We start from the raw sequence: 24,602 nt of genomic DNA on the forward strand, positions 1-24,602 counted from the left end.
ATTTGTATTTAAAAATGATGAGTAAGTAAAAAATAAAATGATTGAATATATTTTATAACTTTTTTAATTATTGCTCAAATTTTTAAAAACAACTTTAAATCCCAAATTTTTAAGCTTATAATCAATTACTTAAATCTCAAATAATTGAAAACTGCATTTTTATAATTTTATTACTTTTTTTTGTTTTCTAAAGAGTTTTAATTCTATTACTTTTAATAATATATGCTCCTAAATGTGTAAGAAGCAAATTTTCATTGAGGAATGTTAAACATTTAATAAATATTATTGCTTTAATAATCTTTTAATTAGTTTTGTAACCATCAGTAATCATAAAAGTTTTTTTTTGTTGTAAAATTTTTGTTATTTTACGTAAATGAACTTCCTAATTAGATAATCATTTTTAATGAAGTTATTTTAATACTCAATTTTTTTGAAAAAGTTTCAAATATGTAAACATTTAATTTTACTCACAAATGGTAAACAAAGTTTTTGGATAACTAAATTGTTTTTTGTTTTCGGTTAATGGACTAAAACAAATAGGCTTTCGTATTTTTTACAAAACTCAATTTTAAGTAAATCAAATTTAAAACAATTTTTAGTGAGAGTTATTTTTTATAAGTTTTACACAAAATTAGATAAATGTACTTATGAACGTACTTTCAATTGACAAAAAAACAAGTTTTGTAGAAACTTACAATTTTTAGTGGTTTAAGGGCATAGGGGGGGGGGGGGGGGTAAACACCCTTTTTTGGTTTTTGATCTCATTTTATATAGTTTTTACTAAGCTACAAGATGCTTTTTACAGATTTAAAAAATTCAACAATAGGTTCCTTATGGGAGGCGCAAACTAAAACGGCAAAAATAGACTATTTTACTAAAAATCTATCTTCTCCTACGTTTTTTGAGTTAACTACCTCAAACTTTCAGAAAATGTTCTTTGATAGATTTAGAAAATTCTGTCAGAAGGAATTTTGAAAAAAATTAAAAATAAAAATTTTATATAAAAAATAAACAAAAAAAAAACAGTTTTTGTTTTTTTGTTATAAATTTTTTATTTTTTAATTTTTTTAAATTCTGTTCCGACAGAATTTTCTAAATACTGCAAGGAACATTTCCTTAAAATTTGAGGTAGTTATCTCAAAAAACGTAGGAGGAGATAGATTTTTAGTGTATTCTAGTTATTTGCCGTTTTAGTTTGCACCTCCCATAAGGAACCTATTGTTGGCTCGTCTATATCTCAAAATATATTTTGAATTTTTTAAATCTGTAAAAAGCATCTTGTAGCTTAGTAAAAACTATATAAAAAAAGATCAAAAACCAAAAAAGGGTGTTTACCCCCCCCTATGCCCTTAAATATTATTTACCCAGGTTTTTAATATACCATCAATATTAACTTAAATTTAAAAAATATCCTTAGTTATTATTTTTTTATTAGTATTCTATTAGTTCATAAAATTTTATTATAATTCTCATTTGAGGTGAATAACAAATACAGAATAAGTTGATTAATTGGTTTCAATATTTTTAAATAAGACCTTTAAAGTTTATACTTGAGCTTTAATATCACAACATTGATACAATTAAGGAATTAAAAAAACACTTAATTCATACCAAGTGCTGTGTGTTTTGTTTAAACCTTATAAACTTGTTAATTGAAAAAATGCTATCACAGATTTCCATATAAAATAACTGTAATAACATATTCAAAAAAATGACATCAAGTGCTAGAAAAAGACTCATGAGAGACTTCAAAACGTAAGTTGACTTTTTTTCATAAAGTATATCTATTAGTCCACTAAATCTTTAAAAACATTACAAACAAAGCTGAGATGACTCTTTTATTTAAAAACTCCCAATTTTTTTTGATTGTTTAACCAAGCTGCAATAAAGCAAGTAGTTACAGCTTTTTAAGTTAATAACAAATAGATAACTTAAATTAAGTTGATATAAAATTAAATTTTTATCAATTTTATTTACAACTTACAACAATAAAGCACTAAATTTACTATAAGCAAAGATAAAATTACAAGACAATGTAGTGTGTATCATTTTTTGTGCTATGAACGTTTTTTAATGATATTTACATAGTCAGCAGTATAACAACACAATGTTTCTTAAAAAAAATATTCATTTTAATTTCAGCATCACGGACGACCCGCCAGCAGGGATCAGCGGCGCCCCGATCAGCAACAACATAATGGTGTGGAACGCCATCATATTCGGACCGGAGGACACGCCGTTCGAGGACGGCACGTTCAAGCTGAAGCTGGTGTTCAGCGAGGACTACCCCAACAAGCCGCCCATGGTCAAGTTCACCTCCGAGATGTTCCATCCTAACGGTTAGATGGATGCGATTGTGTTTTTTGTTGTAAAATTTTTGTTTTAGTGTAAAATCAAATGTTTACATGTTAAAAATTTTCAAAAATATTGAGTGTTATAATAACTTCATTGCGTAAATGTATTTCCTCATTAGATAATCATTTTCAATGAAGTTATTTTAATACTCAATATTTTTGAAAAAGTTATATGTAAACATTTGATTTTACTTACAGTTATTAAACAAAGTTTTTGGATAACTTAATTATTTTAGGATAAATTAATTGTTTTTGTTTACACTCTTCTGTTTTAATATTCTTTTAAGTTTTTTTTTGGGCTGCTTAGTGTTTGCTTTTTTACGCTGTTTTTATCTTGAATTTTACAGTTTCAAAGGGTTGTTATACATTTGTAGATTGCAGCAACTGAATGTTTATAATTGTCTGCAAGTATAAGCTTGTTAGCTGTTTAAGTGTAAACTTAGTTAAAATGTTTGTTTTTGTCAAACTTCAATTTAATAAATATAATCTGTCAGTGCCTTTACTCAAGTCTACATTATTAATCTTTTAAATTATTCATGGTAAAACACTACTTGTCAAATATGCTACTTAAAATTTAAATTTGACTTATTAAAGTAGTACTACAAAGTAAGGATTTCACAATGTATATTTATTTGAAATATAAGTATAAATAAAACTTGAAAAAAAAAAGTTTATTTTAAGTTTGCTTAAATATATTTTTATTAACAGTTCACAAGTTTATTTTTATAACTAAAAAAAATGTATTACAAGTTCTACTTGCTTTTAATAGTATGTTTTATGCTTTTATGTTTAATGTTTTATGCTTTTATGTTTAATGCTTTTAAAATCTTATCAAGTTTTAGAAGTATTACACTTTTTAATGCTTATAGACAGCACATAGTAGTAATGTAATATGAGTCCATATTAAATCGTTAACTCATATACATATTAAAGTATCTAAATAAAACATTCGCTGTTTTACAGTGTACGCGGATGGGAGCATCTGCCTTGACATTTTACAAAGCCGCTGGAGCCCAACCTACGACGTCTCATCCATTTTAACATCCATACAGGTCTGTTTTAGTGCATGATTTTTTGAGTATGGTATTAATTTTTTTTTGTAAGCGTCTTTTTACAAAGAGGTTTTCAATATGCAAAATTCACTTCCTTTTTTTTACAAATATAATGTTTTGTAATGATTTTTTAAACCGTAGCATAAGCCTCCCTCATTTTTGTATATACTATGATTTACTTACAACTATTTCTTAATAAAGTATGTTTGACCAACTTTATCTACTTCCTTTTTATAGCATGCAAACAAAAAAAGCATAAATTACTTCTTTGTAAAACCTATTTAAGTTGAATTTATTATAATTGTTTTATAACAGCTACTTAAGTTATTGTATAGGGTTTTTTCACACGTATAGTTATTCGTGTGCAAATAATTTATTTTTAGTGCACTAATTTAAAAAACAAATTGTGTAAAATAAAAAGTTCAAAACTGTTTAAACCATTCGTTGTTGTTGTTGTTTGCGTTTTTACTTTACTCAAACGCCTCCGTAAAAGTTTCTCTGCTGTAGTAAGCAAAAAACCGTCTGCGTTTTGCTTATTATTTTCAACTAACTTGTAACTTTTAATCTAATTCAACAGTACCAAATCAAGTTAAAATCTGTAATATGTATCAGTCTTTTATCACATTCTAGGCGTGTTTTCACATGAATATTTAATTAAAGTTTTCAATAACTTTTATTTGCACTAATGCATAAACTCACTTGAAAAAAAAAGTTAAAAAGTTTTTTTTTGAGAACTACATAACTCTTCTGCATTTAACATTCTACCTTGTATTATTCTCAATCAAAAAATCAGGTTTTAAATAACTAATTTAAAAACACAACCACGCTGCGCTTTTTCAACTTGTCAACTTTCAACCGCTTGCAGTCGCTGTTGGACGAGCCGAACCCGAACAGCCCGGCGAACAACTGCGCGGCGATACTGTACACGGACAACCGCAGGGAGTACAACAAGAAGATCATGCAGATCGTCGAGCAGTCGTGGGAGCAACCGGAAGACGAGGAGGAGGAGGAGAAGCGAGACACGACGGAGGAAGGTCAGGAAGAAACGCAAGAAGAGGCTTCGTAGCCGGAAGGAGCGAAAATTCAGGGGCGACTCAAGGTTTCGAATTAAAAGGATCCAAGTTTTTTTTTCGGACTATGCTTGAGTTTGTAGATTTCTTCTTTTTAATTTTTTTCGCTATGTTATTATAGTAGATGCCTGTTCGAATTTAATAGCTTTAGTTTCGGTTGCAAAGCGGTGAAAATTTATTACCTTTATTACGATTGTAAACTGTTTTGAAAAGTTTTTTTGAAATATAACTTAAGCATAAAACTTTCTCATTTCACGTGTTAAAAAAAAAGTATGAATAACGTTTTTTTTACCCTACAAATTGCTTGAGTTGATTCAAGAAATCTACTGATTACAAAGAAAAAGTATTAAAAAAAGAACTAAACAGGTGATTATAGCTCACTGCAAACATATGTGATGCAAATTTGTTTTTATTGAATTTATTTTCTTGCTTGTTTTTTCATTTTTTCCTTATTAGTTTTCAATTGGATATGATATTCAACATTTTGCTCAACTAAAATGAAAAAGTACCTGGTATACTTTGAAATAAAATTTGTCTATCCACGAACAAATATAGCTTTACTTTTATGTTTAATTGTTTCATTTACCGCAACATAGTGTTGTCAAGTTTTCAGTAACGACTATTTTATTATTTTGTCTGCTTCATTAAAAAAGCGTATTTTGAAAAACTTAAAGTTAAAAACTTCACGCATTTAAGTTCCTTGTTAATAATTTACGAAGTTAAAAGTTTTATTTTTGAATTCTAAAGTATAAAATATTTACCACTGCTTAATAGATATATTTTTTCTACACTTTTATTTTTTTTTTCGAGCATGGTTAACATATAATAAACACTTAAAAAAATGCTTTTACAGTTAGTTTTTATATTAACGGTGAGATACTTCGAATATCATTTGAAACGCAACAACCATTTGTGTGTCACGCGTTGCACCATTTGCGCTGAGCGTGCTTTCAAATGGTGTGCAAAAGACCATTTGTTTCAACAAAGTGAGTGCAAAAGCTCGTCATTCTTAGCAAGTTTGTGACTAAACTTTCTCACATGACTAATCATTTGAACTGCACCAGAAAAGAACGTTATTTGTGAAAAAGTAAAGCGTAGAAATTGTGTTGGCAAGTAAGTGCGTTAGTGCAAGTAAAGTATAGATTATTTTAAACAGGTCGTTAAATTTTTTATCGAAAAAAATTTGAAACAGAAAGAACAAGTAAAGCTTTATTTATTTTATGAGAAATAACAGTAATTTTTTTTATATTTCAAACTTTATTAACAATAGTAAATTTTAATTGAACAGCTGAAAAGTAACTAAAAGAGCGTTTGATTTGAAATTTTTATGTTTTAATTAAAAACTTTATCTAACTTTGTGAACAGCAATTTTAATACTTTGCAGAGAAATAAACATTAAATTATTTATTTTCGTATACTGCCTTTAAACAGTGAAAAATAATATAGATATGTTTATTTCATTTTTAATATAAATGTGTGTACTTTCGATCAGCTATATTGCGTAAGCTTTATTATTGTATACACTAATTACGTATTAGAGCATTTTCTCTTAAGATTTAATGAAAGTAAATTTAAAAACTACGCAGCTCACTTTTAAACACTAAAAAAATATAAGTTGAATATGACAAATAATTTATAGCAGGCTTATGTCATTGCTTAGAATGACGTATTATAAAACTTGTAATAGTAAGCTGAATTATAGCTTAAGCATTGCAACTTGACATAAAAATTCTAGCATTAAAATAGCTTTCTAATGTTGATCTAAAACTTTTAAAAGCTGCATTTAGTACCGTATTAATTATAGTGAAATTTAAATTTCACGTCTTTATTGTATATTTTATGCATTTATTATTTAAATTATGAAGAATTTACAAAAAAGAAGAGATTAAGCTATAATTTAAAACAAATTATAATAAAACTTATATAAAATTATACAAATTTTACATAAATAAAAGTCTAAAGTGCACACTTTTAATAACGCTTATTAAAATTTTTACAAATTTCAATGAAATTCCTTGAAATTTTCAAACTACATTTAAGTTCTTAAAAAATAAGACTGTTATAAAACAATTAAGTGAAAATAACTAGTTTGACTGCAAATTGAACTTGTAAGAAAATTTATATATAAAAAAACTATTTTCTCCTTACTCTTTTTATTTCCTGAGCAGTACTGTTTTAAACAAAATAGCATAAAATTTTGCTGTTGTAAAACGTTCGTTTTTTAACCTTAATTCGTCTAGACAGTTGACGATCTTATTTTAAGACACTAAAGCAGCGATTCTCAAACTGGGGTAAATTTACCCCTGGAGGTAAATTACCTTGTTTTAGGGGGTAAATTTTATTTATTACAATTTATGTAAATCAACTTTTTTAATTGTTATTTTAATTTATATGTTAATATTTAATTGCAAGTTTTTAAAGTTAAATAATTTCTTTGAATTTTAGTATTTTTCAGATTTAATAAGCTTAAAGTTCATAACATATATTATTTTTCCTAAAATTAAATACTATTATGTATAATGGGGGTAAATTTGGTAATAATCTTTCAAAAAGGGGTAAAAAAACGACGGAAAAGTTGACGCCACACTCTAATCCGGTTTTTGTTTGCCGTTCAATAAAAAACTTAAGAACTAATTTTGACCACTTGAGCTACTAAAAGTCTTAATTTGATTTTCTTATGAACAGCTCCCGAGTTCCCATTAAAACAAAACCCGGACCTCAATATGTGGCCCAGCAAACTTGTGGTCAAAACTTATCTCCTATTTGATTAAGTACGAATTGGTTAATAACTGTTTTTAGTTGTTAAGTTGTACAAAAAACGTTTTTTCCGAAAAAAAAAATTGGTTGCTTTTCTCTAAAAAAATTCAAAGTTACTTTATGGCTTGACTTTTCTCTTTGTACCACTTGGTGCGTTTTTAAAGTGTTTTTACTAAAAGTCATTTTATATTCAAATTTTGTTGATAAAATTTTGTAAACAACAAAGAACTAAAAGAGCTAAAAGTAAAACTAAAACATTTAAGACATTTTTAGTTGTTAAGCTCCATACAAACTTAAAAACTGAAATCTTCCAAATCATATGCTGTTAATTGTGAAGTAAAAGTATAACTTACATTTCCAATAAATTTAGAATGTCATTAAAACTCAACTGTTTGCCTGATCATAAGAATTATCTATATTTTTTTTAACAACTATGAGAACTTCTACCATCCTTAAAATAGTTAAATCTGTCTAAACCTATTAAGACTAAAGTCTAGTTTCAATATGATGTGTTATAAATTTATATGGCGAAGCATAAAATAAACCGAAGATGTTCCAAATCAGAGTCACAAGCCTTGGAAATGTAACGGTTCAATCAAAAAACAAGTTTGCTCATGGCAGCACTGCATAGGAAAAAAGTCTTCCGCTAAGTCAGCCGCAGCTTAATAAAAAAATATTTTCATGAATCAAAAACGTGATGAAGCGATGGTAACTACGATGGTAAGGGATTAGCAAGAAGTGTTTATAACAAAAACTTTTTGTAAGTTAACATCAATTTAAAGAAGTACGTTTCAAGGTAAAAAGTACATAGCAAACTGAGGCTTGTTCGTCGCAGGCCACATTCGACCCGCGGTGGGTCTCAGTTTGCCAGCTCCTGATTCAATTTTTCTACTCATCAATAATTTTAAGTTAAGAGTTACTCAAAAGGAAAAATTTCATCAAAACTACAGTACTGATAATATACTTAAATCTAAAAATAAAAATTTTACCAAATGAGTAATTGAGTTCAAAAAAAGAACCGATAGTAGTATAGTAAAATAGTATATTTTTGACTAACTGACCAATATAAGACTAAGTTTAGTACAGTTTTTATTTCAATGGTAATCTTTAGTTATTTATTATATAAAACTTATAGAATAAGTAAAAAAAATCTTGTTTAATGCCCAATTTTGAATTGTTTTGTTTACACGTTGTTTCGTTAGATACACGTTATTAAAATTCAAAACCGCCTAAACTCTAATTTGAAACATTTAAAAAACATAACTTTTATTTATATTACATATAAAAGTTTTAAATAAAGTAGTATAGAATAAACGTATATAAAAATGTTTTTTAGTTCTACAGGTGTTTATTAATATTCAATCTACTTCTAAAGTGTTCATCAAATAATGGATTCAGTGGCAAGTAGAAGGCTTATGAGGGACTTTAAAACGTTAGATTCATTTTATTGTTTTGAACAAAACACTGCTATAATTTTCAACATAAAAAAGCAGCTGATAAAATATTCTGTTTCTTTAAAGATCATTTTTATTGATACCAAAAAATTCTATTTTTTTTTAATTTTTAGTAGAATAATATGAGGCTAAAATTAAAAGCAGTTTTAAAATTAGTTGGCTTTTAAAAATTGCAAAAAAATTAAAATTGAAAATGACCGTTAAAAATTAAAATGTTCTCTAAAAAGTATTAGAAAAAAAAACTAGTTTTATCTAAAAGTAGTTACAACATCAGTTGTTATCAAACCTTGCATCAGAATTGAAAACGACCCACCGGCAGGAATAAGCGCTTCCCCGGCAAACGACAGCAACATAATGGTTTGGAACGCCATTATATTCGGACCTTCAGACACGCCGTTCGAAGACGGCACTTTCAAGCTGAAAATGGTGTTCAACGACAGTTATCCAAACAAGCCGCCGAAAGTGACCTTTGTCTCGGAAATGTTTCATCCTAACGGTTAGTTTCGTAAATGTTTTCATCGCTTTTGCATCTCGTGAACTTTTAATCTATGTTTTTTTAAGTTAGCTTTTTAAAAAGTTACTTAAAGTATATATTTTTTAACTTTGTGACATTACTTTTCCAACTTACGTTTTATTAAATCAAATATTTCACATGTTTAAAAAGGTGTGCTTTTTTTAACTGGGCAAAATAATGTGCACAGTGTTGTTTTTATCAGGTATGTGTCTTGTTTACTACATATATATATATACTTGTTTTATTAGTTATCTGTGCACTAATAGAACTAAACAATTGTTGGTTGCTTTGAGTGTATTAATTAAACTAGTAAATATGTACAGTGTATGCCGACGGAAGTATCTGCCTTGATATTTTACAAAATCGCTGGAGTCCATCTTACGACGTTTCATCCATTCTAACATCAATTCAGGTCGGTTGTTTGCATACTTGGTTAAAAAAATGTTCGAAAACTAATAAATTTTACTTAAAAAACGCAAAATACTAATAAAACAACTTATTTTCACAGTATACTATTTGTGGGATTTTTTTTAAACTTTAAAAATTTGTAAGTTGTACTATCATTATCATTAATATAAAATGTTACCGCTTGCAGTCGCTGTTGGACGAGCCGAATCCAAACAGTCCGGCAAACGCAGTTGCCGCCAACCTGTACTCCACTAACAGGCGGGAATACAAGAAGAAGATAAAACACATTGTTGAGAAGAGTTGGGACGATTTGGATGATGATTTGGATTTGGATTAAATAATATAAAAAAACATTTTCTTTGTTTGTTAAAAAGCCATAACCGACTTCCTAAATGTTTTGTAGCGAACTAATTTGGTTCAAATGTTTACAAAAGAGTTATTGTAACTGATATCTTTGATTTATTTAAAAGCTATGCATTGCTGCTGACACTAATTTGAACTTTATACTTTGCATTCAACTTTAGTTTCTGTATATATTTTTTGTACTATTAAGATCACAATGATTAGTAGAGTCACAGTGAAATTTATAGTTTTTTATTGTTAAAATATTTGTTCATATTTGCTTGTTTTTAAGTTGTATTGTTTTTAAAGGTTTAAAGACATGTTGGCTTGATTCCAATTAAAAACTTACTACTTGTTTTTCATTATTTTAAGTTTGTTACCTTATATAAACTGTTACTTTTTTAACTGTGCTAAAAAAAAATTGTAAGCTTCAATATTTCTAATGCTGAATTTGTTTAATGTAAGTAACAATAATTCTTAAACTAAATTTGTAAATATTTCATGTTTGAAAATTATTTAACTACATGTGATGTTATTTAAATTTTAATTATCCACTCTTAAACGTAGATTTTGAAGTTTCATATATGCTAAATTTATTGAAATGGTTAAACAGTAACATGTACTAAAAAAAAGTTTCATTTATTTTCTTATATTACTTACTTATATAGTATTACTTTAAGTTAGCAGTTAGACAATTTATATATAGGGTAAAAATAATTTTCTAAAGCTGCTAATGTTTAATCTGTGATAATTAGTGTTTACCAACAACATTTTATAAAAGTTGTTTTGCGGATAACACTGGCACAATAAGAAAAATTTCAAGCTACTTTGCTTTGCAAAAATAAATTTAACTTTTAAACTTAGTTGATTGTAAGATCCCCAAAACTTTCAAAAACTGTGTACAAGTACAACATAACAAGAAAAAGGTTTGTGCACAATAGCTTACAGTAAAAGCGTTTTTTCTAAGAAATTAACTGTTTTAATTAATTTATGTTTGTTGGTAAACAAAGTCATAAAAATTCTGAATAGGTAATAAAAACATTTTGTAAAGATTTTGATAGTAATTACTTTTTAATTTTATTACTTATTAAAAATATGAATACTTCTATAAAAAAATAGACTTCAGTGTAATTTTTTTTTAGTTTGGTTAAAACTACTAAACTATATAAGCTGTTTTCACATTATCAATAAAAATATTTCCAATTAATAACATATTAGTAGGTAAATAATAGCAAAAGTTTATAAAAAACATTTTGTTTTTCAAACAATAAACAAAATAATGGCTCTTTTAGAAACTTGCAATACAATACAAAACAAGTTGTTGAAAGTTTTGATTAAAAATTTAATTTAACGAAAAAAAAATTCAGTGAGTGAGTAATTTTCAAAATATTACACTTTTGTTTTTGTTGTTATTTAACTAAAGTATAATCTCCAAAAAAAACTGTTTGAAGTACTCAAAAAAAAACACATGAAAAAAGTTCACAAAAATAATAAACTGCCTTTCAATTAAATCAGTTTACGCCAACAATGGACAGTTTGCTGTCGAAAAACGAACCAATCGCTAGCCTCCCGTCCGACAACTGGCTGCAATGAGCGGCGCCCGTGATCACGTGACCTTGCGAATCGTGGTACGCTCGGACTAAATTCCCCTCTTGCGTAACTTCCACTATGATCGAGTGTCGGGCGTCAACTGAGTTTCTGTTTGATGTAATGAAGAAATATTGTTAAAAAGTTTTATTTGGGGTTTCGGTTACTAAAAGTTTTGATGCTAAAGCCTAAAAAATTAATAAAAGTGGTAAATTTAAACACACAAGCACGTTATACATTAATAAAAATACACTTTTTATATAACTTTTGAGTAACTAAACTGTGTTTAAGATTGCTAAGTTTCTATAAAAATTTACCAACTTAATAAAAAAATCATTCAAGTCTACTTGATTACTTTAATGCCAAACTAGACATTTTATAAATAATTAGTTTCTAAAACAGTTATTACTTTAGTATGACATAATAATTTCAAAGTACTAAAATCTCATTTACTTTATAAAGTCGTATGGAAAAATGCCAGCTAGAACTCGAGCGAGCCAGGGTCGACTTGCCATGAAGTCGTTGACTTTGTTGGGTGGCGAGTTGGTTGCAATAAGAAAATTGCCGTCTTTATTCATTCTGATATTGTCTGGATGAGCTAAAAAACACATCAAATTTATGAATAAAAAAGTTTATTTAAATTTTGCTGTTTAGTTATGTTACTTCTTTTGAGTGATAGTATTTTTCATTTTGTTATACATTTCAAACAGTTTTTCAGTCCATACTTACTTTAAAAACTTTGTATGTTTGTTTAGAGTTTCAATATTTTAAGACCACCATTGCGTCATTTAGTTTTTATATAATAGAATAAGCCATTTAACTTTGTTATCTTAAAAAGTTTTATTAGTTTACATTTCAATTAGAAATATTTGTTTGTGAAATTTTAGATGGTTTAAGCTCAAAGAACTACTTGAAATCAAGTTACCTGGCAAGTGAAAGGTTTTTGTCACTTGAAAATTTTCAGTGTCGACAAGCATGAACCTTCTGGTCATCGTCTCAGCTACTGCCAGCAAATTTTCACCCGAGCTCAACTGAACTCCGTTGCAAAAGCACATCTCGTCTCGCATCAGCTGCAGCTCCTTCGTTTTCACCGTGTACTTGAACAACCTGCCCGTGCAGGATCCTACAGTTTTTTGCATTGGTTATTCTTAATCTTTTAATACTTTATTAAAAACAAATCATTTTCAAGCAAGATAGTTCATATCAGTAGTCCAGAGTTTATCACATAGCTTTAAAATTTTGCGTTACAAGTACTTAAAAGTGTAAGCCAAGTTATTTAACCAGCCTGCCCGTACAAGACCCTACATATTTTAGTGCGATGCAATATCTTTGTATCAATTTCATTTGTAAAATAATAAACCGTATGTTCTATTTAACAACATAAATGATTTAAACTTTTTTGTTTTGTTTAAGAGTCTGTAAGTAAACATACAAAAAGCTTAAATAAATTTCAAAGCTGTGTTACAGAGCGTCAAAATATTTTTGTGTGCTTTTATTACTCAATTTATTTCACTGAACTAAATGCAATTACCAAAAAAACTGTTAGTTATCATTTTACATAATATTTATATATACAAAATAAGTTTACGCAAAAAAACCTTCAAGAACGGACAGCATGAAGTTGTTCAGGTTGTACTTGGCGGTGGCGTCGGTGAAAAAAACCACCTCCCCGTCTGACGTCACGTCCAGGTCGTCGGGGAAGGAGAGGTTCGGTTCCGCCTGATCGATTCCGACGACCAGCCTCGCCTCTCTCGTGCTCAGGTCGATCCTGTACATCCCGTATATGGCGTCCATGACGTACAGGGTGTCCTTTATTATTCTCATGCCTTTTTTTTTGTTTTTGTCAAAAAAAGTGTAAAAATATATTTTAAAGTTTACTTTTGTTACCCTACAAATGTTTTACATTAACTTTTAAAATACAGCGAAAATTATTGGTTTATATTAAAATAAGAATAAAAAGCAAACAGTAAGTAGAAGTAACTCATGAAAAAAAAAACTGTTGTAATATAAGTTTAGGTTCTTAAAAACTTATAAATTTGAATAGTGTCTACTTAGGTATTTATTAAAAGTAACGCATGTACATTTTTTCGCAAATTTAAAAGTAGCTTAAGGTCATACGAACTCAACCTAAAGGTCAAATGAACTCACCCAGAGGTCTTCCGTGTTTGGCATCGGCAACGGTCTTGGCCGCGTCTTTGAACTCGGAACGAAAAATAACTTCCACTCTCCCTCCTCCCACAGTTCCGTTTTCGCTCGGGCGGATCTTCACAATGTCCCCGTTGCCGAGTCCCGTGTAAATGTTCATGTTTCTGTCCTCCACTATGCACTCTGGCCCCTCCAGGCGGATGCTTTTAAAAAAGTTTTATAGCATTTACGTTTCAGTTTATAAACGAAATTTTCATTAGATTTATGTTGTTTTAAACAAAAAAACAAACAAATGTTTTGTTTGTTCATCAACATAAAGTAACCTGTTTTTAAGCGTAAGCAAATCGTTGACTGCATACCGTCCTTCCAATTCAACTGTTTTCAGGCCTTTTATTTCTTTTGGAACGATTGGGCTTCTGTAGTATCCCAATAACAAGATAAAGGATGTCAGGGCGGTGCAAGTAAAAAAACCTACGAGAAAAAAGTTGCAGAGGGTTTTAAAAATGGTACTTTTCTGTTTATTATCTTTTTTTCTTTTCTTAACTTGATTAGTTTGAGCATTATTTGAACGGTTTGGTTTTTTAATAGTTACCCGTTTTTTTGCTGGCATTTCAAGTTTTGATATATTTTAAAGCTAAATACATTTAACAGTGTTTATTTATTATAATATATAATTTTAACATTGTGTTTTTTAAGTTTTTTCTAGCTTACTTCAAAAATATTTTTTACAGTTAAAAGATTATATACAAAAATGTTCAATATAATTAAAAATATAAGTATGTGAACCTAATATTTTACACAAAAAACAGTTGTTATTGTATGCTTTGATAAATATAATATTAAGCTAAATTTGAGCATTTAAAGTTTATCACTAGAATTTTAGGTATAAGCAGCTATACATTTAATGATAAATTATAGAATTTTGAGTAGAATTACTCGAAATAAATAATCTCTTTTAAATTTTAACAAATTTTAAAACAGCAAATTAAATGTATAAAGTGACAAATTTATAATATTGATTTAAGCATTAAAATTTAATTATAAAAAACCACATAGCAAAAAATATAACTTTTGATAAAAGTTTTGTAACCTAAAATAATAAAAAAAATCTTGTTTAAAAAAACATTTTAGTTATATAATAGTAATTTTTGACTGATAAGAAAACTAAAATCACTCTATTTAGTACAGTATGAAGTAGAGATCTTCCAATTATTTTCAATATTTATTCAGTTTTTTGCAAATAAAAAAAAAATTAAAACTTTACATTTTCAAAAAAAATGTAAATTTTTTTTTGAAAACATTATGTAAATATTTCTATCTACAGTAAAAGATATAGAAGTTTTAGGTTTAACCTAATTTCAATTAATACACAAAAACCTAGAGGTTGATGTTAAGAAAAAATGGTAAAAAAAAGAATTTATTGAAAATAAAATTCAGCTTCTATACATTGTTTTAAAAGATTATTGATAATATTGACGTGGAAAACAAAATTTATAAAGATGGTTGTCTGCGATGGTTAAACTTAATTATAATTAAGACAATTTTTACTTTTAGATATTAAAACTTTTAATAACCTTTCAAATTTAAAATTCTAAAAAACTAATAATACCTAAAAATAAAATTTTTACATGCAGTAATAAATTTCAAAATAAAAAACTAAATGACGAATATATACGAAACTAAATTAGTTAAAATCTAGTAGTTTACAGTTTTAAATACGGTATTCTAAACTAAACTGAAAAAACTGCCTTTTCTGTAGAAAAATCACACAAACAAGTTAGCAGTTTTTCTTTTTATTTCACTATGTTTACTTTAGAAAAAATACTTATGTAAACACACTGTGTTTGTGTTAAAGTTTAACAACTATGTATGAATTGCAGCAAAACACAGACAGCTACCTTATATAGCAAAAAGCTTTTAATTAAAAACTCTTAAAAATGATTATATGATTATTTGTAAAAAGTAAACAACTGACAGAAAATTTTATTTAAAAAAACAAATAGTATATATTAAAATAAAAGGAAATTTTTAAAAATATGGTCAAAAAATCTGGTGTACAAAACGACGTTTTAGTCACCAAGTCATAGACTTAAATTTACTGTTTTTAGTTGAAATATAATTTTAATATTTAAAAAATTAACTAGTAAAAATAAAACAATAAAAACTAAAGAAATTACAACACAATTTAATAATAAACTAACAGTATTATGTTGTATTCATGTCTTAAATTAAACATTGTCTAAAATTATCAACTCTGGTCTGCTAACTTTTTATAATTTCTAAAAAAAATATTATAACTGTTGAAAACCATGCAGCTACAAATAAATTTTTTACCACTTTATTTGAAACTGAAAATTTTACTGCTGTAAATATGTAAGTAGACCTCAAAAATTAGCTTTAAAATAAAAACAATGCTAACAGACATAAAACACACTCAAATGTTTATTTATTTCTCTGTTAAATTGAAATAACCAAAACTTCAAATTAATTAAAACAATGATATTTAAATGTCAAACAAAAATAGTTTCTAAAATAAAAACCGTATCAAACTAACTTGTTTAGCTTCTAAAAAGTAGACAAGGTTGTAACATTTAAAAACTGTGTTTTTAACACAAAAATAACTATGTTCTGTAACTATCAACTTATGCTACTGTAAATAATTATCTAAAGCTAAAAATAAATATAACAAAAAAGCAGTTCAAAAAGGCTGATAAACAACTTCAAATAGTATATTTGCTTTCTTACAAGAAAAAAAAGAAATTCTATAAACTTTACATGTTATCAGTAACTTCCGCATTTTTCATTTTAACTGTTCATCTTTTTGATAACAACTAAATATAGAACTTAATAACTTTATTTACACAAAAATATTTAATTTAACTATTAAATGAAACTAAGCTTATCAAAGTTATATTCATAAAATGCTTTATTACAGTTTTATGTGAACAAAAACGCTTACGAAATGTTTAAATAGATAGTTATAACTTTCTGTTATATTAAAATGCTGTTAAGTTTAAATTATTAAGAACTAAGAAAATTAATTGCTTCAAGTTAAGTCTTTCATAAAGTTAATAGTAGAATTAGTTATAAAAAGGTAAGTATTTATTTTACTTAACTCGATATGTATATTTATATTTATTTAGAAAAGTCAATAAAGAAAAACTGTTTGCCAAAAGTGCTATTTATTTCAAAATCGTACCAGCTGAAGACTGAAAACAATCTTTGTTTTTATGAAACGTATGTTCTGATTTTTATGAAATCGACTTTTCTAAATAAATTATTTAAAAGTCCCTCAAGTGGGCTCTGTGAAAAATTTTAGCACATTATTTTCTATTTATATACATATAAGAATCATCAATGAGGTACGCACTTTAATAGATGTCATTAAGTCTCGAAAATAAGTGAGGTTAAACTTCATAACACTTTTCTAAACGATTGAAGTTAAATTAACAAAGATGATCTTAACTTAATTATGCGAAAATGGGAAAACTATTGTTTGAAAAAAGAAACTATCAACTTTAAAACAAACAAGTAGCGACTGTGTCTTTATTTAAAATATGATAATCTCTTTATTATTTGGTTTGAAATTTGTCTCATATGTAGAAGTTATGCACTTTTTGCCTTGGTCTATCATGCGTACTTTATCGATGTGATACTATCGTTTAATTTCTTTCCACAACCTGCCGCGTAAGTTTGCACTTAAAACGAAATACGGTTAAAAAAAAGTTTGATCAGCCACAGTTCTTTGCAACTGCCGTATATCTTTGCTTTTTGATCCAGGATTGAATATGCAAAGTAACGCAGAAAGTTACATTAGCTTTTGTTTAAAACAAAAATATTATAAGTAGTGACATTTTGGACTTAAAGTAAAATAAGTTAGTAAGGTTTAATACATAATAAAAAAGATTTTAATTAAATTATTTTTACTTTAAAGCCAAAATACCACTATTTATTTATCTTTTTGTTGTAAAAATTTATATGCAAAACTATTTATTATTCAGTTTGTATGTACAAGTGTAGAAGCATTTATACGGTTAAGTCTCCTATTAAGTTAACAACCAGACTCTTTTTACTTCGTATAAAATACTTTAACAGAATACTTTTCTATAACTATTGATTTCTTGCTTCAGATATAAAAATAATAGATTTACTAGTAGCAACGAAATTTTAAAATGATACTAATTTAAACCTAGTCTAGGAAACTTTTACAAAGAAATTTCTACATATGATTTAAATTGTTTTTATTTCCAACAACTGTAAGCCGCAACAAACATTTATGTTCAACAAAATAAGTGTTGTTATTAATTATGAATTATTTTCAGGCGAATTTATACAAAGTATATTCAAAGTACATGTTCAAAACTACATACACTATTTTTATAAGAAAATTAAAAAAAATTAAACAAAATTATAAGTTTTTAATTTTTAACTGCTTTCTTGTTATAAAAACTTTCACTTTTTGTTCATCAGCGGACTGTGTATTATTAATTTAACGTAAACTTACCTAAATTGCACACAATAAATTTTCAGTATTATTTTATTTTTAAGTAATAAAATTTTTTAATTCCGAAATGTTTATTTAAATCCAAAACATATAGATATAAAACGAATGTTATCTAGTGAGTTATAAGTTGTCTAGTCAATAGTCGAATTCACTGCAAAGCGAATTAATAAAGATGAAGAATTCTTCCAAACGGTGTTTTACAGTAAATAGTTGTTAATTCTATGAACTTGTACATTATAATTTTTTTTAAAGAAAATATTTAATAATGTTAAATTCAAAGTTTGTCATTTATGTTTCTACAGAAACATTTTACTGTGAAAAACTAAATTAAGTTCGTTAAATACCTAATAGTAATAAAAATTAATATTATGCATAAAACAATATAACAAAATACATTGTTTTTATCTGTGCATTTTTGCTAATCACCTATTTTTCTTTGTATCATTTTAAAATTGTTTACTTTAAGATGACAACAATATTTCACAACTTGTGATTAAGGAAAAGAATTAAACACTAATAATAACTAATGTTTTATTTGTTTATTCTACTTAAACGAGATCTTTAGTTCTTTATACATCTTTTTCATGAGAAGTAACAAAATGACTGTCAATAAAATATTCTTAGTGACGTTTTGCCTTCTTCTCTTTGTTGAAAAGCCAGAATTAAATTAAATACTTCTAGTTTTATTTGCGTATCGTAAACCTATAACTTTTCAAATAGTTTAATATCTAATATAATATGTATTTGAGAAGTACCATGTATTAAAGTATATTTTCTTTACTGTTTAAACTTTGTCAACTACAAAGTGTTTTTAGTATTTAGTTAAGGTTATAATAAATTAAAGTTTATTAATTGCAATTTAAGTACTTCAACCGATTATCTTAAAATTCAACTGTATACTTTAGTAGCACAACAAAGATGACAGATTTTGGTTTTATAACTTATTTATTGCTTGCGATAAATAACACAAAATAGTGCACGAGAAACAAAATGTCAAAAACTTACACATTGAACGAAATAACTCTTAGTAAATAAAAAAAAGGCATCAAACTATGAACTCACATATAACAACAGATGGTAAACATCCTACTAATAGTTGTCATCATAATCACTTGAAGCTTCGGAATCACTGGAAATGTCAATAATCGTGCCCTAACTGTCACTCTCTTCACAAACATTGACTTTCTCAGCTCTTTTTGGACACTTCACTCTTTTTGGACACTTCATCTCACCAGGTGGCACTGTGAGCTTTTTTGGAACGTGCCCGGTGTTTGACTCTGCAGATGTCACATCATTCTTACCTACTGCTGCATCATTTTCAAGTCGATAATGTTCCAATTGCTGACTTGGCTGAACATCAGAATCATCAAGCACCTCTGCGCAGTTAGAAGTGGCATTTCTACTATCTAGGACTTCAGAATTTCTCAGCACAGAAGTATTTTTGATAAATTTGTCACTCTCATCAGCCGGGACAACTTCATCTACGGTCAAGGCTTCCTTATCTTTCGGTTTATCTGCTTTTTCATCCAACATTTCACCCTTGGAGCCATCAAATGAGGCACGAATATCTTCCGTAGAAGAATTTGAACCAAAGTGCTCAGATTCTTCAACTGGCCAAACAGACTTGTAATTTTGGAAGTCAGCAGAGGGCGAAAACTCATCTTTTGATGCTGGAGCAGGGTCAGAAGACTGCACAACTGGAACACTACCATCCTTTTCGGAAATATTATCATCATGGTCTTGCTTTGGAGATGGTTTTGCACTACTTTGAAGACTACCATCGTTGTCAAACATAACATGATTTTGAGAAATTTCGGCAAGTTTTTTAGATTTTTCAATAACTTCACAAGTCTGATAGAAACGCTTTTTAATTATCTGTTTTCTAACCATTAGGATCTTCTCAATAACGCAGCCCATAGATTTGTAATTACTGCTCTCGACAAAACTGTGCCACTCCAGCAATACTTCATTTAACTTCTCAAGGTTGTCTAGATTTGAGGCTTTAGCCCTCAACTTGTACTTGACATCATTGTCCATGAATGTGTACTCATTGTAAAGATATTCGCCCAAATACATAAGACTTCCAAGAGCTGCTTGTAAGGTTGAAAATTGCCTGAAAAAAGATTTAAACTCTTCTTTCACCTTTTTGTTAGCATACCCAAGGAAGTAGTAGGACTCATCATCAGTAAGAGACATGATAGCATAAAAAATGTAAAAAGCACCTAAAAAATTACTTCTTTAAATATAAATAATATAAATCTAGTTGAAAATCATAATTAGATCAATAAGATTTTTCAATATGTGTATGCTGTAGTACTTTAAATTAATAGTAAGTAAAAAAAGATAAAACTTTTAAGATTGATAACTTCTAAAGTGTAAAAAATTTTTTTGATACCTAAAGTTTAAGTGATAATTAATTTTCTGTTTGTTAGATAAACAAATAAGAGTTTTTTGAAGCTCAGTCTTCAATGGAAATGTAGAGATATTTAAAAAATCACTTTAGTAATTTAATTGAAAAACCACAATAGTAACTTAACTGAAAACTATACTTGATTAGCATACACTTAAACTTAAGCTTAGAATAAAGCATAGAAAATTGTATAAGAGTCAGCAGATTAAAATACTGTTTAAGTAAACAACTGAAACTGTGTTTAGATTAAGTACTAACATTATTTATTACTCTTATTACAATTAAATTTAAGACTCGTCTTCAACATTCAATTAAAAGTTGTACTTTACATTCAAAACGAAACAAAAACTGTTTTAGATCTGTAAACATAATATTTTATAACTGATAATTGTAACCTCACAATACCTATTGTAAAATTCAAAACGCTTTATTCGCGGGCCGCAACTAGTACATTTCATGGACCGCATCGCATTTGAATTAAAAAAATGCTCGTGGGTCGTACTTTCATCGCATGTTGCCTGCAGGTCGCAGTTTTCCGACCCCTTATTTCAATCTAGCTAATAAACTATTAATTGTATAATAAGTTGACATAAAAAAATGAAATTGGGTTAAAAGAAGATTCAAAGCTTACTAAAGCATGGCTACATTTAATATTTGTACTTCCTAGATCGGAATATTTTAATAAGGGTAGAATAAAATATTAAGCTAAGTGCACAACTTAAAAATACTGGTAGCAAAAATTGTCCTAGTTGCTTTTTTATAGTCCAACTCCAAGTTATATTAAAAATAAAAATAGGTTATAGGCTATATTTTCCAAGCAGGTCGTACATCGCCTACTTACTTTAATTTAAGAATTTATTGGTAGTGTACAGTTTGCATTATAACAAATATTTTTATATCTTTTTTTAACTTCGTTACTATCATTCTTAAAAAATATTCTACAAGAAAAATTATTCATCTGTCTAAAACTACCTTTACCTATAGCAATACCAAACCAAAATATTTTATTAAGTTTTTCAGCTGAAACAAATAACAAACTTTCAACAAAATAAGGAGAGAGTTGGTTTCTTCTGATGTTTTTCTACCTTTAAAAAAAAAAGTCAAACTACCCGTTTATAGAACTCAAGCTGTTTCTCATGAGTTTATGTTTCAGAAATGGGGAATGTAATTTAAATAAAGTTATTGTTATATAAATTTCAATCTTGCAGTGAAATAGGGGTAGCTTCAGATTTCCACTACTGTTTTTGAGTAGCTTGAAAATCATGCAAATAGTTTTCATATTTGCTGAGTCAGCATAAATATTAAAGATTTTTTTATATTTATACCTTCAATCCCTAACCCACCTTACCCAAACAAAACAAAAACAAGTCACAAATGAATTTTTATTATCAAAATTAAAAATAATTACAAAAAAAGCTTTAAATCTGTTTTTGCTGACTCAGCAAGTATGCAAACAATTTGCACGATTTTCAAGCTATTTAAATAAAGTAGTGGAAATCTGAAGCCACTGAAATAGTGCAAACTGAAGTAACCAACTCTTAAATGTTTTTAAGCTGAAAACTATTGATTATTTTTTACAACAAATATGTTTCAACTTTTTCTTCTTAAAGAAATTAGTAACTACCTTAATTCTTTTTTTGTTGACAAGGTTGCCTTTAATTTAAGCTAACTTAAGCTTGTTTGAAAAATACTTCTACTAAATATTTAGCAATTCATGATGAAAAATAAAAAAGTCTTTAGTGTATATAGGAGTAGTTTTGAAACGTATACTAGATATTAACTTACACTACACCAGTGCTTTTAAAAGTTGGCCATTCTAGAAAGTTAGGGAGCCATAAGCTGCAGAAGGTCATAATTTGAAACCTCATTAGAAATTTTCGAGGATGATATAGTCGTTTTTTTGCTGGACAAAATCTGACTGGACAAAATTTTCAGCTTGATATTCGGCTAAAAACACAGTGAGTTCAAACAAACTAAACTGGACAATTTTGAGAAGGACAAAAAACTCACTGGACAATTTTGGAAAGGACAAAAATCTCACTGGACAATTTTGAAACAATAAAGCAAAATAAAGAAATAATACAAAAAAAAAACGACTATGTGTGATGATGAAGAGCAAAAAAAAAAGTTTTAGGTGTATTTGAAATAAGGTTTTTGAGAAATTTTATTGAAGAGGGTCACTTTTTAATTTTTTTAAAAGTGGGCTTTACAAAAAAAGGTTTACTAAAACTTGATTTACAGTCATGACACAATTGTTTTTTTACTGATGTATTACAAATTTCATGGCCTCTGAACATAACCTGAAGAAAAATCACCTAAATGTATTTTTTTTTGTACATGCGTCAAGTATGAGTTTCAATGTTGCAACTTAAAGAGTTTTCAAAGCCTTCATTAAACTTACACCATCAAGCTACACTATTTGCTTTTTTAAAGTATAGGTTGTTACCTAAAGCACTGTAAAAAAAACTATTTTTTATAAAAACTTATATATTTTTGCATACATGTTTCTAAATGTACAGTACATCCATTATTTTATTTGTTTTTTGCAGTCCTAAGAAATATATTTTAAAAATTTACAACCACCTTAAGCAGTAGTTAACAAACTGCGGCCCACAAAGAGTATAAGTGTGGCCTGCAAGCATGTTTTTATTTTAAATGGGATATAAACCATAAAAGGTAAAACCTGCAGCCCGCATGCATGCAAGGTTGGCAAAAAAAAAGAAAGTTTTTGAAACATACATTAGATATTCTGCGGTAAAAGTGTACAGCAAAAAAAGATCTTAGGTAAAATCAATCGTAAATTTTAAATATTTTGGAAGAGTAGGAAATAAAACTACAACTGAATGTTTCTGTTTTCAAAATTTAGCCCCCAACCACCAAACAGCTGCCAACCCCTGTTACAGAGTAATATTTAACTGTTAAAAAATTGATCAATAAAAACATTGGCAAAAGTCTATTGAGCAAAAGCCTAGACTATTGTATGCCATGAGACTAGCTCAAGTTAGCAAAATGTTTGATCATACCAATTCAATCATCAGACCACAAGCCTTCAGTAGACTGAGACCGGTTTTGTCCTGATTAGGATATTCAATACAAGTGTACCAGCTGTCATGGCTAGTGGACAATGTATTAAGGGCATAGGGAGGTTAAACACCCTTTTTTGGTTTTTGATCTTATTTTATATAGTTTTTACCAAGCTATAAAATGCTTTTTACAGATTTGAAAAATTCAAAACAATTTTTGAGATATAGCCGGTCAAAGTCGGAGGCAACAATAGGATCCTTATGGGAGGCGCAAACTAAAACAGCAAAAATAGACTATTTCACTAAAAATCTATCTTCTCCTATGTTTTTTGAGATAACTACCTCAAATTTTCAGGAAATGTTCCTTGATATATTTAGAAAATTCTATCGGAAGGAATTTTAAAAAAAATTAAAAATAAAAATTTTATATAAAAAATAAACAAAAAAAACAGTTTTATTAGTTTTTTAGTTATAATATCAGTATAAGATCAAAAACCAAAAAAGGGTGTTTACCCCCCCATATGCCCTTTAACGTTGCATGGCAAAAGACAATGCTGGTGTCACCAATCAATGTTGATTCATGTCTTGCATGATAAAGCGTTTGTAGATTGATGACTGCAAATCTTTCGATTGTGACTAACTGATGAGTCCTAATCAGAGCAAAACCAGTCTTGGTCTACCAAAGACTTGTGGTCTGATGATCAAATTGGTATGATAAAATATTTTGTTTAAAGATTTAATATTTTTTAATAAAAACCCTTTAGCACAACTAGCAGTAGGGTTTGAGATCACTTTATATTTTGAGTGTTACTTATGTAAAAAGCTTTACTTAGTTTGTTTATTTTAAGGGGTATTTCTTAAATTAGGTTTGAAAATTTTAAATAATCAAAATTATGTTTTAGCAACTAATAAACTGTAAAGCACCTGTTTAGCTAAAGAACAAAAAGTAGTAGGGTATTTTGTGGTTTAATTCAAGTGAGTT

The 24,602-nt window shown here is 27.7% G+C and overlaps 2 protein-coding genes across 2 annotated transcripts; both read left to right on the forward strand.

The window, feature by feature from the left end:
• The first annotated feature begins 1,670 nt into the window (after positions 1 to 1,670).
• On the forward strand, positions 1,671 to 5,322 carry LOC145835055 (ubiquitin-conjugating enzyme E2 A-like). Its single transcript, XM_082942595.1, has 4 exons — positions 1,671 to 1,755; positions 2,143 to 2,339; positions 3,318 to 3,406; positions 4,272 to 5,322. The coding sequence occupies exons 1-4, from the start codon at positions 1,712 to 1,714 to the stop codon at positions 4,470 to 4,472; spliced, it is 531 nt and encodes a 176-aa protein (XP_082798721.1). The 5' UTR covers positions 1,671 to 1,711; the 3' UTR covers positions 4,473 to 5,322.
• A 3,079-nt stretch (positions 5,323 to 8,401) lies between these two features.
• Positions 8,402 to 10,175, forward strand: LOC145835199 (ubiquitin-conjugating enzyme E2 A-like). Its single transcript, XM_082942764.1, has 4 exons — positions 8,402 to 8,665; positions 8,984 to 9,183; positions 9,525 to 9,613; positions 9,797 to 10,175. The coding sequence occupies exons 1-4, from the start codon at positions 8,622 to 8,624 to the stop codon at positions 9,944 to 9,946; spliced, it is 483 nt and encodes a 160-aa protein (XP_082798890.1). The 5' UTR covers positions 8,402 to 8,621; the 3' UTR covers positions 9,947 to 10,175.
• The last annotated feature ends 14,427 nt before the right edge of the window (positions 10,176 to 24,602 follow it).

This window comes from Thalia democratica, chromosome 4, assembly GCF_965202585.1.
Source record: "Thalia democratica chromosome 4, ktThaDemo2.hap1.1, whole genome shotgun sequence".
NCBI classification, from domain to species: domain Eukaryota; kingdom Metazoa; phylum Chordata; class Thaliacea; order Salpida; family Salpidae; genus Thalia; species Thalia democratica.

Coding starts and splice junctions, on each gene's coding strand:
- LOC145835199 (XM_082942764.1), top strand. CDS start 8,622: ATGGATTCAGTGGCAAGTAGAAGGCTTATGAGGGACTTTAAAAC. Junction 8,666..8,983: donor CTTATGAGGGACTTTAAAAC/GTTAGATTCATT, acceptor ACCTTGCATCAG/AATTGAAAACGACCCACCGG. Junction 9,184..9,524: donor GGAAATGTTTCATCCTAACG/GTTAGTTTCGTA, acceptor AAATATGTACAG/TGTATGCCGACGGAAGTATC.
- LOC145835055 (XM_082942595.1), top strand. CDS start 1,712: ATGACATCAAGTGCTAGAAAAAGACTCATGAGAGACTTCAAAAC. Junction 1,756..2,142: donor CTCATGAGAGACTTCAAAAC/GTAAGTTGACTT, acceptor TTTTAATTTCAG/CATCACGGACGACCCGCCAG. Junction 3,407..4,271: donor CCATTTTAACATCCATACAG/GTCTGTTTTAGT, acceptor AACCGCTTGCAG/TCGCTGTTGGACGAGCCGAA.